This window comes from Scyliorhinus torazame, chromosome 19 (assembly GCF_047496885.1).
Source record: "Scyliorhinus torazame isolate Kashiwa2021f chromosome 19, sScyTor2.1, whole genome shotgun sequence".
NCBI lineage: Eukaryota > Metazoa > Chordata > Chondrichthyes > Carcharhiniformes > Scyliorhinidae > Scyliorhinus > Scyliorhinus torazame.
Genome location: NC_092725.1, coordinates 25,958,106 through 25,974,574, shown reverse-complemented (window position 1 = coordinate 25,974,574; position 16,469 = coordinate 25,958,106). Strand labels below are relative to the sequence as shown.

At 64.1% G+C, this 16,469-nt stretch overlaps 1 protein-coding gene across 3 annotated transcripts in view; it reads left to right on the top strand.

Annotated features, from left to right (window-relative positions):
• Nucleotides 1–3,969, top strand: part of LOC140396062 (F-box/LRR-repeat protein 19-like) — a 174,275-nt gene extending 170,306 nt beyond the window's left edge. For all 3 annotated transcript variants that reach the window (XM_072484161.1, XM_072484160.1, XM_072484162.1), the window contains exon 8: nt 3,770–3,969. In XM_072484161.1, coding sequence (XP_072340262.1) covers nt 3,770–3,954 — 185 coding nt within the window. In that variant the 3' untranslated portion in view covers nt 3,955–3,969. The remainder of the gene's footprint in view (nt 1–3,769) is intronic.
• Nucleotides 3,970–16,469: the final 12,500 nt, after the last annotated feature.

Below are 16,469 nucleotides of genomic sequence, written 5' to 3'. Positions count from 1 at the left end.
CCCCTTGCCCCCCACCCCACCTTGCCCCCCACCCTGCTCTGCCCCCGCCACCCCGCTCTGCTCTGCCCCGCCACCCCGCTCTGCCCCGCCACCCCGCTCTGCCCCGCCACCCCGCTCTGCCCCGCCACCCCGCTCTGCCCCGCCACCCCGCTCTGCCCCCCCACCCCGCTCTGCCCCCCCACCCCGCTCTGCCCCGCCACCCCGCTCTGCCCCGCCACCCCGCTCTGCCCCGCCACCCCGCTCTGCCCCCCCACCCCGCTCTGCCCCCCACCCCGCTCTGCCCCCCACCCTGCTCTGCCCCCGCTCTGCCCGCCACCCCGCTCTGCCCCGCCACCCCGCTCTGCCCCGCCACCCCGCTCTGCCCCCCCACCCCGCTCTGCCCCCCCACCCCGCTCTGCCCCCCCACCCCGCTCTGCCCCCCCACCCCGCTCTGCCCCCTACACCCTGCTCTGCCCCCGCCACCCTGCTCTGCCCCACCACCCTGCTCTGCCCCGCCACCCTGATCCTGCCCCCATCCCCGCTCCCTCACCCCCGCTTTTACTCTCGCTCTCACCCTCACCCCCGCAATCGAAGACTGTTTCTTTCCCACCGCCCACCCCTCGGTTCAGGGAGTCGAGGACCCACAGGTGTAGAGTCTAAAATCAGTACCACATCTCTCGAGTGGCAAGATTAGGAAATGCTTGGCCACACAGACTGTGGCTCTGCTCAGCAACTCCCTCACTCACACAACAACCCAACTTTGATCGCTCATTGATTTTCCGTCTGTGAAATAGATGGATTTCCGTTCACTCAAGGGTTCGAGGGACAGGGGGCGAACATGGCAACGGGGGTGGCGGGGTTGCGCTGGAGAGCAAGTGAGGGTAGGACAGGAAAACTGGGGCCAGAGATAGAAGGAGCGGGGAGGAAGACCGGAATGGAAGGGAGATGGGATGGAGGAGAGGCACTGATGGGGAAAGTGGAGAAGGTGGGTCACGGGAGGATGCCGAGGTAGGGTGAGGGAGGAGATGGGATACAGAGTCCAGGGTGAAAGAGGTTCGGGGGGGGTGGGCGGAGGCTGATTAGTTGGTGGGGGGGGTTTCTGGGGAATGATGCCGGTAGCCAGAGACGGCCGGCAGGCTGAGGGAAGGTGAGGGAGATAGTGGCGGGCGGATTAGTCAGAGAGAGGGAAAGGGAGACTGGGACAGGCAGGAGGGGGAGGTGGGGGTGAGGAGAGGAGGAGCGAGGGACGGCGAGCCAGAGGGGTGCGGTTGGGTGGCCAATGGAAGAGGGAGGGTCATGGGTGTAGCCCGAGAGAGGGAGACTGTGGGGCCAGAGGGAAAGGGAGCAATAGCGATGTGAGGGCGAGTGCCGGACAGAGGGAAACGGGGATGGTGAGGGAGCTGGGTTAGAGTGGGCTCGCCCCCTCGCACACTCCCCGCCGTTCCTGAGTTAGTCTTCGATCTCGATGGGGTGGGTGACACAGACGTCCACCCTCCCGCTGGTCAATCTCTCAATAATGCTCACATCCTCCCCCATGTGATTCTCTGACCTCACCTCCGACCTACCCATGGCGACTTCCTGACCTCTGCCCCTTCCCAAGGGCTGCGCAATGACCTCTGTTTACCCCCCCCCCCCACGGGTGACTCCCTGACCTCTGACCCCCTCCCAAAGGCGACCCCATGACCTCTGCCTCCCCCCCCACCCACGGGCGACCCCTGACCTCTTTCCCCCCTCCGACGGACATCCTGACCTCTGCCCCCCCCCCCCCCAATCCCTCCCACGGGCGACTTCCTGACCTTTGCCCCCCTCTCATGGGCGACTCTCTGATCTCTGCATCCCCGCCCAGCGACTCCCTGACCTCATTCCCCCCCTCCCACGGGTGACTCCCTGACCTCTTCTCTCCCCTTCCCCCCCCCCCCCCATAGCCAACTCCCTGACCTCTTCTCAACCCCCCCCCCCAATGGCCAACTCCCTGACCTTGTCTCTCTTCCCCCCCCCCCCCCCCATGGCCAATTCCCTGACCTCTTCCCCCCCCCCCCCCCATGGCCGACTCCCTGACATCTCCCCCCCTCCAAGGCCGACTCCCTGACTACTCTCTTCCCCCCCCCCCCATGGCCAATTCCCTGACCTTCTCTTTCCCCCCCCCACCCCATGGCCAATTCCCTGACCTTCTCTCCCCCCCTCCCCATGGCCGACTCCCTGACCTCTTCTCCCCTCCCCACCCACGGGGAACTCCCTGACCTCTGCCCCCTCCCATGACCAACTCCCTGACCTCTGCCCCCTCCCATTACCAACTCCCTGACCTCTGCCCCCTCCCATGACCAACATCCTGACCTCTGCCCCCCCCCCCCCACCCATGGGCAGCTTCTATTTTTCATTTAAATTTAGAGAACCCAATTCATTTTTTCCAATTAAGGGGCAATTTAGCGCGGCCAATCCACCTACCCTGCACATCTTTGGGTTATGAGGGCGAAACCCACGCAGACACGGGGAGAATGTGCAAACTCCACACGGACAATGACCCAGAGCCGGGATCGAGCCTGGGACCTCGGCACGTGAGGCAGCAGTGCTAACCACTGCGTCACCGTGCTGCCCCTCACGGGCAACATTCTGACCTCTGACCTCCTTCCCAGCTAACTCTGACCTCTGCCCCCTCCCACGTCCAACTCCTGACCTCTATCTCCCCCCCCACCCAATCCAAGGGCAACTTCTGAGCTCCTTCCTGGCTGACTCCCTCACCTCTGCCCCCTCCCACGACCAACTCCCTGACCTTTGCCCCCCCACCCAAGGGCAACATCTGCCCCCCCCCCCCCCACCCCCCCCCCCCCCCCCCCCCCACCTGGGTGACTCCCAGAGCTTGCGCTGTTCCCCGGGCGACTCGGTGTTTTTTTTAATCTAAATTTAGTGTACCCAATTATTTTGTTTTCCAATTAAGGGGCAATTTAGCGTGGCCAATCCACCCAACCTGCACATCTTTGGGTTGTGGGGGTGAGACCCACGCAGACACGGGGAGAATGTGCAAACTCCACACAGACAGTGACCCTAGGACCTGGGATAGAACCTGGGACCTCGGCGCCGTGAGGCAGCAATGCTAACCACTGCACCAAAGTCCCATCCGCATCTCTGACATCAACCCTCCTTCCCAAGCGACTCCCTGACCTCTGCCTTTCTCCCACTGATGTCTGCGTGACCTATGCCCTCCTTCACGGACCTCTGCCCCTTCCCTCGGGCAACTCCCTCACCTCTGCCCTCCTTCCTGGCTGACTCCCTGACCTTTGCACCCTCCCACGGACCACTCCCTGATCTCTGCCCCCTTCCGTGGGTGACGCCCTGACCTCTGCCCCTCCCTCCCGTGGTAACTTCCTGACCTCTGCCCCCCTCCCCCTCCCTTGGGTGACGCCCTGACCTCTGCCCCCCTCCCACTGCGGACTCCCTGACCTCTGCCCCCTTTCCACTCGCGGCTCCCTGACTTCTACCCTCATTCCACGGGCGACGCCTTGACCTCTGCCCTTGTCCTTTGGGCGCCTCCCTGACCTCTGCCCTCGTCCCACAGGCGACTCAGTGATCTCTGCCTTCCACTCACGGGTGACCCCTTGACCTTTGCCCTCCTCTCACAGGCAACTTAGTAACCTTCTGACTTCTGGGGGTGACCTTCCGACCTCCCCGGGTGACTTTCTGACCTCTGTGCACCTATTTCTGGCGACCCTCTCAGCTCTGCGGACAACTCACTGACCTCTCCCCATCTCCCTCGGTTAACTCTCTGAACTCTGCTGCCATTGTCGTTTCCCAGGTCTGAAGGAATTGATTCTCTCGGGCTGCTCCTGGTCCTCTGTCTCGGCTCTCTGCACAGCCAGCTGTTCCGACCTCCAGCTGCTTGACCTCCGCTGGCTTGAGGATGTGAAGGACTCTCACCTCCGGGAGCTTGTGTCCCCTCCGACCGACAACAGGCCAGGTGGGACTCACTCGGGGGACTAAACAGCAGGCCTCACTGCTGAGCTCCGTTGCCTCTTCCCCTTCACCCACCCACCTTCCTGACGTGTGAGGTTTAAGAGGTGGTGAGTGTGAAATGTGAGGTTTTCGAGGGGCTGGAGGAGTGTAAGGTGGAGTGCATTGTGTGAAGTTTTGGAGGTGGGGAGTGTGAGGTGAGGGAGTGTGAGGTGAGGGAGTGTGAGGTGAGGGAGTGTGAGGTGGGGGGAGTGTGAGGTGGGGGGAGTGTGAGGTGGGGGGAGTGTGAGGTGGGGGGAGTGTGAGGTGGGGGAGTGTGAGGTGTGCGAGGTGGGGGAGTGTGAGGTGGGGGAGTGTGAGGTGGGGAGTGTGAGGTGTACGAGGTGGCGGAGTGTGAGGTATGCGAGGTGGGGGAGTGGGAGGTAGGGAATTGTGAGGTGGGGGAGTGTGAGGTGTGTAAGGTGGCGGAGTGGGAGGTGGGGAGTGGGAGATCAGGAATTGTGAGGTGGGGGAGTGGGAGGTGTACGAGGTGGGGGAGTGGGAGGTGTACGAGGTGGGGAAGTGAGAGGTGTGCGAGGTGGGGGAGTGTGAGGTGTACGAGGTGGGGATGTGCGAGGTGGGGGAGTGTGAGGTGTGCGAGGTGGGGGAGTGGGAGGTGTGTAAGGTGGCGGAGTGTGAGGTAGGGAATTGTGAGGTGTGCGAGGTGGGGGAGTGTGAGGTGTGCGAGGTGGGGGAGTGTGAGGGGCGAGGTGGGGAAGTGCGAGGTGGGGCAGTGCGAGGTGGGGGAGTATGGGGTGTACGAGGTGGGGGAGAGTGAGGTGGGGGTGTGCGAGGTGGGGGAGTGTGAGATGTGTAGGTGGCGGAGTGTGAGGTGGGGGTGCGAGGTGGGGGAGTGTGAGGTGGGGGAGTGTGAGGTGGGGGAGTGTGAGGTGGGGGAGTGTGAGGTGGGGAGTGTGAAGTGTATGAGGTGGGGGAGTGAGATGCGGAGTGTGATGTGTGCGAGGTGGGGGAGTATGAGGTGTGCGAGGTGGGGGAGTGTGAGGTGTGCGAGGAGGGGGAGTGTGAGGTGTGCGAGGTGGAGGAGTGTGAGGTGGGGGTGTGTGTGGTGGGGGTGTGTGTGGTGGGGGTGTGTGTGGTGGGGGGAGTGTGAGGTGGGGGGAGTGTGAGGTGGGGGAGTGTGAGGTAGGGGAGTGAGGTGGGGGAGTGTGAGGTGGGAGAGTGTGAGGTGGGGGGAGTGAGGTGTGCAAGGTGGGGGAGTGTGAGGTAGGGGTGTGTGAGGTGTATGAGGTGGTGGAGTGTGAGATGCGGAGTGTGATGTGTGCGAGGTGGGGGAGTGTGAGGTGTGCGAGGAGGGGAAGTGTGAGGTGTGCGAGGTGGGGGTGTGTGTGGTGGGGGTGTGTGTGGTGGGGGAGTGTGAGGTGTGCGAGGTGGGGGAGTGTGAGGTGGGAAGTGCGAGGTGGGGGAGTGTGAGGTGGGAAGTGTGAGGTGGGGGAGTGAGGTGTACGAGGTGGGGGAGTGTGAGGTATGCGAGGTGGGGGAGTGTGAGGAAGGGAATTGTGAGGTGGGGGAGTGCGAGGTGGGGGAGTGCGAGGTGGGGGAATGCGAGTTGGGGAGTGTGAGGGGTGCGAGGTGGGGAGTGTGAGGTGAGCGAGGTGGGGGAGTGTGTCGTGTGAGGTGCAGGAGTGTGAGGTGGGGGAGAATGAGGTGGTGGAGTGCGAGGTGGTGGAGTGCGAGGTGGTGGAGTGCGAGGTGGTGGAGTGTGAGGTGGTGGAGTGTGAGGTGGTGGAGTGTGAGGTGGTGGAGTGTGAGGTGGTGGAGTGTGAGGTGGTGGAGTGTGAGGTGGTGGAGTGTGAGGTGGTGGAGTGTGAGGTGGTGGAGTGTGAGGTGGTGGAGTGTGAGGTGGTGGAGTGTGAGGTGGTGGAGTGTGAGGTGGTGGAGTGTGAGGTGGTGGAGTGTGAGGTGGTGGAGTGTGAGGTGGTGGAGTGTGAGGTGGTGGAGTGTGAGGTGGTGGAGTGTGAGTTGGGGGAGTGTGAGGTGGGGGAGTGTGAGGTGTGCGAGGTGGGGGAGTGGGAGGTAGGGAATTGTGAGGTGGGGGAGTGAGGTGTGTAAGGTGGCGGAGTGGGAGGTGGGGGAGTGCGAGGTGGGGGAGTGGGAGATCAGGAATTGTGAGGTGTGCGAGGTGGGGGAGTGGGAGGTGGGGGAGTGGGAGGTGTACGAGGTGGGGGACTGGGAGGTGGGGATGTGAGGTGGGGGAGTGTGAGGTGTACGAGGTGGCGGAGTGTGAGGTATGCGAGGTGGGGGAGTGGGAGTTAGGGAATTGTGAGGTGGGGGAGTGTGAGGTGTGTAAGGTGGCGGAGTGGGAGGTGGGGGAGTGGGAGATCAGGAATTGTGAGGTGTGCGAGGTGGGGGAGTGGGAGGTGTACGAGGTGGGGGAGTGGGAGGTGTACGAGGTGGGGAGTGAGAGGTGGGAGTGGGAGGTATACAAGGTGGGGATGTGCGAGGTGGGGGAGTGTGAGGTGTGCGAGGTGGGGGAGTGTGAGGTTAGGAATGTGCGGAGTGTGAGGTAAGGTGGCAGGATTGTGAGGTGTGCGAGGTGGGGGAGTGTGAGGGGCGAGGTGGGGAAGTGCGAGGTGGGGCAGTGCGAGGTGGGGGAGTATGGGTGTGTACGAGGTGGGGGAGAGTGAGGTGGGGGTGTGCGAGGTGGGGGAGTGTGAGATGTGTAAGGTGGCGGAGTGTGAGGTGGGGGAGTGTGAGGTGGGGGAGTGTGAGGTGGGGGAGTGTGAGGTGGGGGAGTGTGAGGTGGGGGAGTGTGAGGTGGGGGAGTGTGAGGTGGGGGAGTGTGAGGTGGGGGAGTGTGAGGTGGGGGAGTGTGAGGTGGGGGAGTGTGAGGTGGGGGAGTGTGAGGTGGGGGAGTGTGAGGTGGGGGAGTGTGAGGTGGGGGAGTGTGAGGTGGGGGAGTGTGAGGTGGGGGAGTGTGAGGTGGGGGAGTGTGAGGTGGGGGAGTGTGAAGTGTATGAGGTGGGGGAGTGAGATGCGGAGTGTGATGTGTGCGAGGTAGGGGAGTATGAGGTGTGCGAGGTGTGGGAGTGTGAGGTGTGCGAGGAGGGGGAGTGTGAGGTGTGCGAGGTGGAGGAGTGTGTGGTGGAGGTGTGTGTGGTGGGGGTGTGTGTGGTGGGGGGAGTGTGAGGTGGGGGGAGAGTGAGGTGGGGGAGTGTGAGGTAGGGGAGTGAGGTGGGGGAGTGTGAGGTGGGAGAGTGCAAGGTGGGGCAGTGTGATGTGGGGGAGTGTGAGGTAGGGGAGTGAGGTGTGCGAGGTGGGAGAGTGTGAGGTAGGGGAGTGAGGTGTGCAAGGTGGGGGAGTGTGAGGTAGGGGTGTGTGAGGTGTATGAGGTGGGGGAGTGTGAGATGCGGAGTGTGATGTGTGCGAGGTGGGGGAGTGTGAGGTGTGCAAGGTGGGGGAGTGTGAGGTGTGCGAGGAGGGGGAGTGTGAGGTGTGCGAGGTGGGGGTGTGTGTGGTGGGGGTGTGTGTGGTGGGGGAGTGTGAGGTGGGAAGTGCGAGGTGGGAAGTGCGAGGTGGGGGAGTGTGAGGTGGGAAGTGTGAGGTGGGGGAGTGTGAGGTATGCGAGGTGGGGGAGTGTGAGGAAGGGAATTGCGAGGTGGGGGAGTGCGAGGTGGGGGAATGCGAGGTGGGGGAGTGCGAGGTGGGGGAATGCGAGTTGGGGAGTGTGAGGGGTGCGAGGTGGGGAGTGTGAGGTGAGCGAGGTGGGGGAGTGTGTCGTGTGAGGTGCAGGAGTGTGAGGTGGGGGAGAATGAGGTGGAGGTGGGGGAGTGTGAGGTGTGTACGGTGGTGGAGTGTGAGGTGGTGGAGTGCGAGTTGGGGGAGTGTGAGGTAGGGGGGTGTGAGGTGGGGGAGTGTGAGGTGGGGGAGTGAGGTGGGGGAGTGTGAGGGGCGAGGTGGGGAAGTGTGAGGTGTGCAAGGTGGGGCAGTGCGAGATGGGGGAGTGTGAGGCGTACGAGGTGGGGGTGTGCGAGGTGGAGGAGTGTGAGGTGGGGGAGTGTGAGGTGTGTAAGGTGGCGGAGTGTGAGTTGTGGGTGTGAGGTGGGGGAGTGTGAGGTGGGGGAGTGTGAGGTGGGGGAGTGTGAGGTGGGGGAGTGTGAGGTGGGGGGAGTGTGAGGTGGGGGGAGTGTGAGGTGGGGGGAGTGTGAGGTGGGGGGAGTGTGAGGTGGGGGGAGTGTGAGGTGGGGGGAGTGTGAGGTGGGGGGAGTGTGAGGTGGGGGAGTGTGAGGTGTACGAGGTGGAGGAGAGTGAGGTGTGCGAGGTGAGGGAGTGTGAGGTGGGGGAGTGAGAGGTATGCGAGTTGGGGAAATATGAGGAAGGGAATTGCGAGGTGGGGGAGTGCGAGGTGGGGGAGTGCGAGGTGGGGGAGTGCGAGTTGGGGGAGTGTGAGGGGTACGAGATGGGGGAGTGTGAGGTGTGCGAGGAGGGGTGTGTGAGGTGAGCGAGGTGGGGGAGTGTGTCGTGTGAGGTGCAGGAGTGAGAGGTGTGCGAGGTGAGGGAGTGTGAGGTGGGGGAGTGAGAGGTATGCGAGTTGGGGAAATGTGAGGAAGGGAATTGCGAGGTGGGGGAGTGCGAGGTGGGGGAGTGCGAGGTGGGGGAGTGTGAGGGGTACGAGATGGGGGAGTGTGAGGTGTGCGAGGAGGGGTGTGTGAGGTGAGCGAGGTGGGGGAGTGTGTCGTGTGAGGTGCAGGAGTGAGAGGTGTGTGAGGTGGGGGAGAATGAGGTAGAGGAGTGTGAGGTGTGCGAGGTGGGGGTGTGTGAGGTGTGCGAGGTGGGGGAGTGTGAGGTGTGCGAGGTGGGGGTGTGAGGTGTGTACGGTGGTGGAGTGTGAGGTGGGGGAGTGTGAGGTGGGGGAGTGTGAGGTGGGGGAGTGTGAGGTGGGGGAGTGTGAGGTGGGGGAGTGTGAGGTGGGGGAGTGTGAGGTGGGGGAGTGTGAGGTGGGGGAGTGTGAGGTGGGGGAGTGTGAGGTGGGGGAGTGTGAGGTGGGGGAGTGTGAGGTGGGGGAGTGTGAGGTGGGGGAGTGTGAGGTGGGGGAGTGTGAGGTGGGGGAGTGTGAGGTGGGGGAGTGTGAGGTGGGGGACTGTGAGGTGGGGGAGTGTGAGGTGGGGGAGTGTGAGGTGGGGGAGTGTGAGGTGGGGGAGTGTGAGGTGGGGGAGTGTGAGGTGGGGGAGTGTGAGGTGGGGGAGTGTGAGGTAGGGAATTGTGAGGTGTGCGAGGTGGGTGAGTGTGAGGTGTGTAAGCTGGGGGAGTGTGAGCTCCGGGGGGGTGAGGTGTGCGAGGTGGGGGAGTGGGATGTGTGCGAGGGGGGAGTGGGAAGTGTGCGAGTTGGGGGAGTGAGGTAGGGGAGTGTGAGGTGGGGGAGTGGGAGGTGTATGAGGTGGGGGAGTGTGAGATGCGGAGTGTGATGTGTGTGAGGTGGGGGAGTGTGAGATCTACGAGGTGGGGGAGTGTGAGGTGGGGGGGGTGTGGTGGGGGAGTGTGAGATCTACGAGGTGGGGGAGTGTGAGGTGGGGGTGTGCAAGGTGGGGAAGTGAGGTGTACGAGGTGGGGGAGTGTGAGGTGGGAAGTGTGAGGTGGGGGAGTGTGAGGTGTGCCAGGTGGGGGAATGTGAGGTGGGGGAGTGTGAGGTGTACGAGGTGGGGGAGAGTGAGGTGGGGAAGTGTGAGGTGTGCGAGGTGGGGAAGTGTGAGGTGTGCAAGATGGTGGAGTGTGAGGTGAGGGAGTGTGAGGTGTGCTAGGTGGGGGAGTGTGCGGTGTACGAGGTGGCGGAGAATGAGGTGGGGGAGTGTGAGATGTGCGAGGTGGGGGAGTGTGAGGTGTGTAAGGCGGCGGAGTGCGAGGTGGGGGAGTGCGAGGTGGGGGAGTGTGAGGTAAGGGAGTGAGGTGTGCGAGGTGGGGGAGTAGGAGGTGTGGGGGTGTGTGAGGTAGGGGAGTGTGAGGTGGGGGAGTGTGAGGTGTATGAGGAGGGGGTGTGTGAGATGCGGACTGTGATGTGTGCGAGGTGGGGGAGTGTGAGGTTGCGAGGTGGGGGAGTGTGAGGTGGGGGTGTGCAAGGTGGAGTGGGAGGTGGGGGAGTGAGGTGTGCGAGCTGGATGAGTGTGAGATCTAGGTGGGGGAGTGGGAGGTGGGGGAGTGAGAGGTGGGGGGGACTGCGAGGTGGGGGGGGAGTGCGAGGTGGGGGGGGAGTGCGAGGTGGGGGGGGAGTGCGAGGTGGGGGGGGGAGTGCGAGGTGGGGGGGGGGGAGTGCGAGGTGGGGGGGGAGTGTGAGGTGGGGGGGAGTGTGAGGTGGGGGGGAGTGCGAGGTGGGGGGGTGTGAGGTTGGGGAGTGTGAGGTGGGGGGGGTGCGAGGTGGAGGAGTGTGAGGTGTGCGAGGTGGAGGAGTGTGAGGTGGGAGAGTGTGACGTGTGCGAGGAGGGGGAGTGTGAGGTGTGCGAGGTGGGGGAGTGGGAGGTGGGGAATTGTGAGGTGGGGGAGTGAGGTGTGTAAGGTGGCGGAGTGCGAGGTGGGGGAGTGGGAGATCAGGAATTGTGAGGTGTGCGAGGTGGGGGAGTGGGAGGTGGGGGAGTGGGAGGTGTACGAGGTGGGGGAGTGGGAGGTGGGGATGTGAGGTGGGGGAGTGTGAGGTGTACGTGGTGGCGGAGTGTGAGATATGCGAGGTGGGGGAGTGGGAGTTAGGGAATTGTGAGGTGGGGGAGTGTGAGGTGTGTAAGGTGGCGGAGTGGGAGGTGGGGGAGTGCGAGGTGGGGGAGTGGGAGATCAGGAATTGTGAGGTGGGGGAGTGGGAGGTGTACGAGGTGGGGGAGTGGGAGGTGTACGAGGTGGGGAAGTGAGAGATGTGCGAGGTGGGGGACTGGGAGGTATACAAGGTGGTGATGTGCGAGGTGGGGGAGTGGGAGGTGTGCGAGGTGGGGGAGTGGGAGGTGTCTAAGGTGGCGGAGTGTGAGGTAGGGAATTGTGAGGTGTGCGAGGTGGGGGAGTGTGAGGTGTGCGAGGTGGGGGAGTGTGAGGGGCGAGGTGGGGAAGTGCGAGGTGGGGCAGTGCGAGGTGGGGGAGTATGGGGTGTACGAGGTGGGGGAGAGTGAGGTGGGGGTGTGCGAGGTGGGGGAGTGTGAGATGTGTAAGGTGGCGGAGTGTGAGGTGGGGGAGTGTGAGGTGGGGGAGTGTGAGGTGGGGGAGTGTGAGGTGGGGGAGTGTGAAGTGTATGAGGTGGGGGAGTGAGATGCGGAGTGTGATGTGTGCGAGGTAGGGGAGTATGAGGTGTGGGAGTGTGAGGTGTGCGAGGAGGGGGAGTGTGAGGTGTGCGAGGTGGAGGAGTGTGAGGTGTGCGAGGTGGGGGTGTGAGGTGTGTACGGTGGTGGAGTGTGAGGTGGGGGAGTGTGAGGTGGGGGAGTGTGAGGTGGGGGAGTGTGAGGTGGGGGAGTGTGAGGTGGGGGAGTGTGAGGTGGGGGAGTGTGAGGTGGGGGAGTGTGAGGTGGGGGAGTGTGAGGTGGGGGAGTGTGAGGTGGGGGAGTGTGAGGTGGGGGAGTGTGAGGTGGGGGAGTGTGAGGTGGGGGAGTGTGAGGTGGGGGAGTGTGAGGTGGGGGAGTGTGAGGTGGGGGAGTGTGAGGTGGGGGAGTGTGAGGTGGGGGAGTGTGAGGTGGGGGAGTGTGAGGTGGGGGAGTGTGAGGTGGGGGAGTGTGAGGTGGGGGAGTGTGAGGTGGGGGAGTGTGAGGTGGGGGAGTGTGAGGTGGGGGAGTGTGAGGTGGGGGAGTGTGAGGTGGGGGAGTGTGAGGTGGGGGAGTGTGAGGTGGGGGAGTGTGAGGTGGGGGAGTGTGAGGTGGGGGAGTGTGAGGTGGGGGAGTGTGAGGTGGGGGAGTGTGAGGTGGGGGAGTGTGAGGTGGGGGAGTGTGAGGTGGGGGAGTGTGAGGTGGGGGAGTGTGAGGTGGGGGAGTGTGAGGTAGGGAATTGTGAGGTGTGCGAGGTGGGTGAGTGTGAGGTGTGTAAGCTGGGGGAGTGTGAGCTCCGGGGGGGTGAGGTGTGCGAGGTGGGGGAGTGGGATGTGTGCGAGGGGGGAGTGGGAAGTGTGCGAGTTGGGGGAGTGAGGTAGGGGAGTGTGAGGTGGGGGAGTGGGAGGTGTATGAGGTGGGGGAGTGTGAGATGCGGAGTGTGATATGTGTGAGGTGGGTGAGTGTGAGATCTACGAGGTGGGGGAGTGTGAGGTGGGGGTGTGGTGGGGGAGTGTGAGATCTACGAGGTGGGGGAGTGTGAGGTGGGGGTGTGCAAGGTGGGGAAGTGAGGTGTACGAGGTGGGGGAGAGTGAGGTGGGGAAGTGTGAGGTGTGCGAGGTGGGGAAGTGTGAGGTGTGCAAGATGGTGGAGTGTGAGGTGAGGGAGTGTGAGGTGTGCTAGGTTGGGGAGTGTGAGGTGGGGGAGTGTGCGGTGTACGAGGTGGGGGAGAATGAGGTGGGGGAGTGTGAGATGTGCGAGGTGGGGGAGTGTGAGGTGTGTAAGGCGGCGGAGTGTGAGGTGGGGGAGTGTGAGGTGTACGAGGTGGGGGAGTGCGAGGTGGGGGAGTACGAGGTGGGGGAGTGCGAGGTGGGGGGAGTGTGAGGTGGGGGAGTGTGAGGTAAGGGAGTGAGGTGTGCGAGGTGGGGGAGTAGGAGGTGTGGGGGTGTGTGAGGTAGGGGAGTGTGAGGTGGGGGAGTGTGAGGTGTATGAGGAGGGGGTGTGTGAGATGCGGACTGTGATGTGTGCGAGGTGGGGGAGTGTGAGGTTGCGAGGTGGGGGAGTGTGAGGTGGGGGTGTGCAAGGTGGAGTGGGAGGTGGGGGAGTGAGGTGTGCGAGCTGGATGAGTGTGAGATCTAGGTGGGGGAGTGGGAGGTGGGGGAGTGAGAGGTGGGGGTGTGTGTGGTGGGGGGAGTGTGAGGTGGGGGGGAGAGTGAGGTGTGAGAGGTGGGGGAGTGTGAGAGGTAGGGGAGTGAGGTGGGGGAGTGTGAGGTGGGGGAGTGTGAGGTGGGGCAGTGCGAGGTGGGGCAGTGTGAGGTGGGGGAGTGTGAGGTAGGGGAGTGAGGTGTGCGAGGTGGGGGAGTGTGAGGTCGGGGAGTGAGGTGTGCAAGGTGGGGGAGTGTGAGGTAGGGGTGTGTGAGGTGTATGAGGTGGGGGAGTGTGAGATGCGGAGTGTGATGTGTGCGAGGTGGGGGAGTGTGAGGTGTGCAAGGTGGGGGAGTGTGAGGTGTGCGAGGAGGGGGAGTGTGAGGTGTGCGAGGTGGGGGTGTGTGTGGTGGGGGTGTGTGTGGTGGGGGAGTGTGAGGTGTGCGAGGTGGGGGAGTGTGAGGTGGGAAGTGCGAGGTGGGGGAGTGTGAGGTGGGAAGTGTGAGGTGTACGAGGTGGGGGAGTGTGAGGTATGCGAGGTGGGGGAGTGTGAGGAAGGGAATTGCGAGGTGGGGGAGTGCGAGGTGGGGGAGTGCGAGGTGGGGGAATGCGAGTTGGGGAGTGTGAGGGGTGCGAGGTGGGGGAGTGTGAGGTGTGCGAGGTGGGGGAGTGCGAGGTGGGGGAATGCGAGTTGGGGAGTGTGAGGGGTGCGAGGTGGGGGAGTGTGTGGTGGGGGTGTGTGTGGTGGGGGAGTGTGAGGTGTGCGAGGTGGGGAAGTGCGAGGTGGGAAGTGCGAGGTGGGGGAGTGTGAGGTGGGGAGTGTGAGGTGGGGGAGTGAGGTGTACGAGGTGGGGGAGTGTGAGGTATGCGAGGTGGGGGAGTGTGAGGAAGGGAATTGCGAGGTGGGGGAGTGCGAGGTGGGGGAATGCGAGGTGGGGGAGTGCGAGGTGGGGGAATGCGAGTTGGGGAGTGTGAGGGGTGCGAGGTGGGGAATGTGAGGTGAGCGAGGTGGGGGAGTGTGTCGTGTGAGGTGCAGGAGTGTGAGGTGGGGGAGAATGAGGTGGAGGTGGGGGAGTGTGAGGTGTGTACGGTGGTGGAGTGTGAGGTGGTGGAGTGCGAGTTGGGGGAGTGTGAGGTAGGGGGGTGTGAGGTGGGGGAGTGTGAGGTGGGGGAGTGAGGGGCGAGGTGGGGAAGTGTGAGGTGTGCAAGGTGGGGCAGTGCGAGGTGGGGGAGTGTGAGGCGTACGAGGTGGGGGTGTGCGAGGTGGAGGAGTGCGAGTTGGGGGAGTGTGAGGTGTGTAAGGTGGCGGAGTGTGAGTTGTGGGTGCGAGGTGGGGGAGTGTGAGGTGGGGGAGTGTGAGGTGGGGGAGTGTGAGGTGGGGGGAGTGTGAGGTGGGGGGAGTGTGAGGTGGGGGGAGTGTGAGGTGGGGGGAGTGTGAGGTGGGGGGAGTGTGAGGTGGGGGGAGTGTGAGGTGGGGGGAGTGTGAGGTGGGGGGAGTGTGAGGTGTGGGAGTGTGAGGTGTACGAGGTGGAGGAGAGTGAGGTGTACGAGGTGGAGGAGAGTGAGGTGTGCGAGGTGAGGGAGTGTGAGGTGGGGGAGTGAGAGGTATGCGAGTTGGGGAAATGTGAGGAAGGGAATTGCGAGTTGGGGGAGTGCGAGGTGGGGGAGTGCGAGGTGGGGGAGTGCGAGGTGGGGGAGTGCGAGGTGGGGGAGTGCGAGGTGGGGGAGTGCGAGTTGGGGGAGTGTGAGGGGTACGAGATGGGGGAGTGTGAGGTGTGCGAGGAGGGGTGTGTGAGGTGAGCGAGGTGGGGGAGTGTGTTGTGTGAGGTGCAGGAGTGAGAGGTGTGCGAGGTGAGGGAGTGTGAGGTGGGGGAGTGAGAGGTATGCGAGTTGGGGAAATGTGAGGAAGGGAATTGCGAGGTGGGGGAGTGCGAGGTGGGGGAGTGCGAGGTGGGGGAGTGTGAGTTGGGGGAGTGTGAGGGGTACGAGATGGGGGAGTGTGAGGTGTGCGAGGAGGGGTGTGTGAGGTGAGCGAGGTGGGGGAGTGTGTCGTGTGAGGTGCAGGAGTGAGAGGTGTGCGAGGTGGGGGTGTGAGGTGTGTACGGTGGGGGAGTGTGAGGTGGGGGAGTGTGAGGTGGGGGAGTGTGAGGTGGGGGAGTGTGAGGTGGGGGAGTGTGAGGTGGGGGAGTGTGAGGTGGGGGAGTGTGAGGTGGGGGAGTGTGAGGTGGGGGAGTGTGAGGTGGGGGAGTGTGAGGTGGGGGAGTGTGAGGTGGGGGAGTGTGAGGTGGGGGAGTGTGAGGTGGGGGAGTGTGAGGTGGGGGAGTGTGAGGTGGGGGAGTGTGAGGTGGGGGAGTGTGAGGTGGGGGAGTGTGAGGTGGGGGAGTGTGAGGTGGGGGAGTGTGAGGTGGGGGAGTGTGAGGTGGGGGAGTGTGAGGTGGGGGAGTGTGAGGTGGGGGAGTGTGAGGTGGGGGAGTGTGAGGTGGGGGAGTGTGAGGTAGGGAATTGTGAGGTGTGCGAGGTGGGTGAGTGTGAGGTGTGTAAGCTGGGGGAGTGTGAGCTCCGGGGGGGTGAGGTGTGCGAGGTGGGGGAGTGGGATGTGTGCGAGGGGGGAGTGGGAAGTGTGCGAGTTGGGGGAGTGAGGTAGGGGAGTGTGAGGTGGGGGAGTGGGAGGTGTATGAGGTGGGGGAGTGTGAGATGCGGAGTGTGATGTGTGTGAGGTGGGGGAGTGTGAGATCTACGAGGTGGGGGAGTGTGAGGTGGGGGGGGTGTGGTGGGGGAGTGTGAGATCTACGAGGTGGGGGAGTGTGAGGTGGGGGTGTGCAAGGTGGGGAAGTGAGGTGTACGAGGTGGGGGAGTGTGAGGTGGGAAGTGTGAGGTGGGGTAGTGTGAGGTGTGCCAGGTGGGGGAATGTGAGGTGGGGGAGTGTGAGGTGTACGAGGTGGGGGAGAGTGAGGTGGGGAAGTGTGAGGTGTGCGAGGTGGGGAAGTGTGAGGTGTGCAAAGATGGTGGAGTGTGAGGTGAGGGAGTGTGAGGTGTGCTAGGTTGGGGAGTGTGAGGTGGGGGAGTGTGCGGTGTACGAGGTGGGGGAGAATGAGGTGGGGGAGTGTGAGATGTGCGAGGTGGGGGAGTGTGAGATGTGCGAGGTGGGGGAGTGTGAGGTGTGTAAGGCGGCGGAGTGTGAGGTGGGGGAGTGTGAGGTGTACGAGGTGGGGGAGTGCGAGGTGGGGGAGTACGAGGTGGGGGAGTGCGAGGTGGGGGGAGTGTGAGGTGGGGAAGTGTGAGGTAAGGGAGTGAGGTGTGCGAGTTGGGGAGTAGGAGGTGTGGGGGTGTGTGAGGTAGGGGAGTGTGAGGTGGGGGAGTGTGAGGTGTATGAGGAGGGGGTGTGTGAGATGCGGACTGTGATGTGTGCGAGGTGGGGGAGTGTGAGGTTGCGAGGTGGGGGAGTGTGAGGTGGGGGTGTGCAAGGTGGAGTGGGAGGTGGGGGAGTGAGGTGTGCGAGCTGGATGAGTGTGAGATCTAGGTGGGGGAGTGGGAGGTGGGGGAGTGAGAGGTGGGGGGGACTGCGAGGTGGGGGGGGAGTGCGAGGTGGGGGGGGGAGTGCGAGGTGGGGGGGGGAGTGTGAGGTGGGGGGGAGTGTGA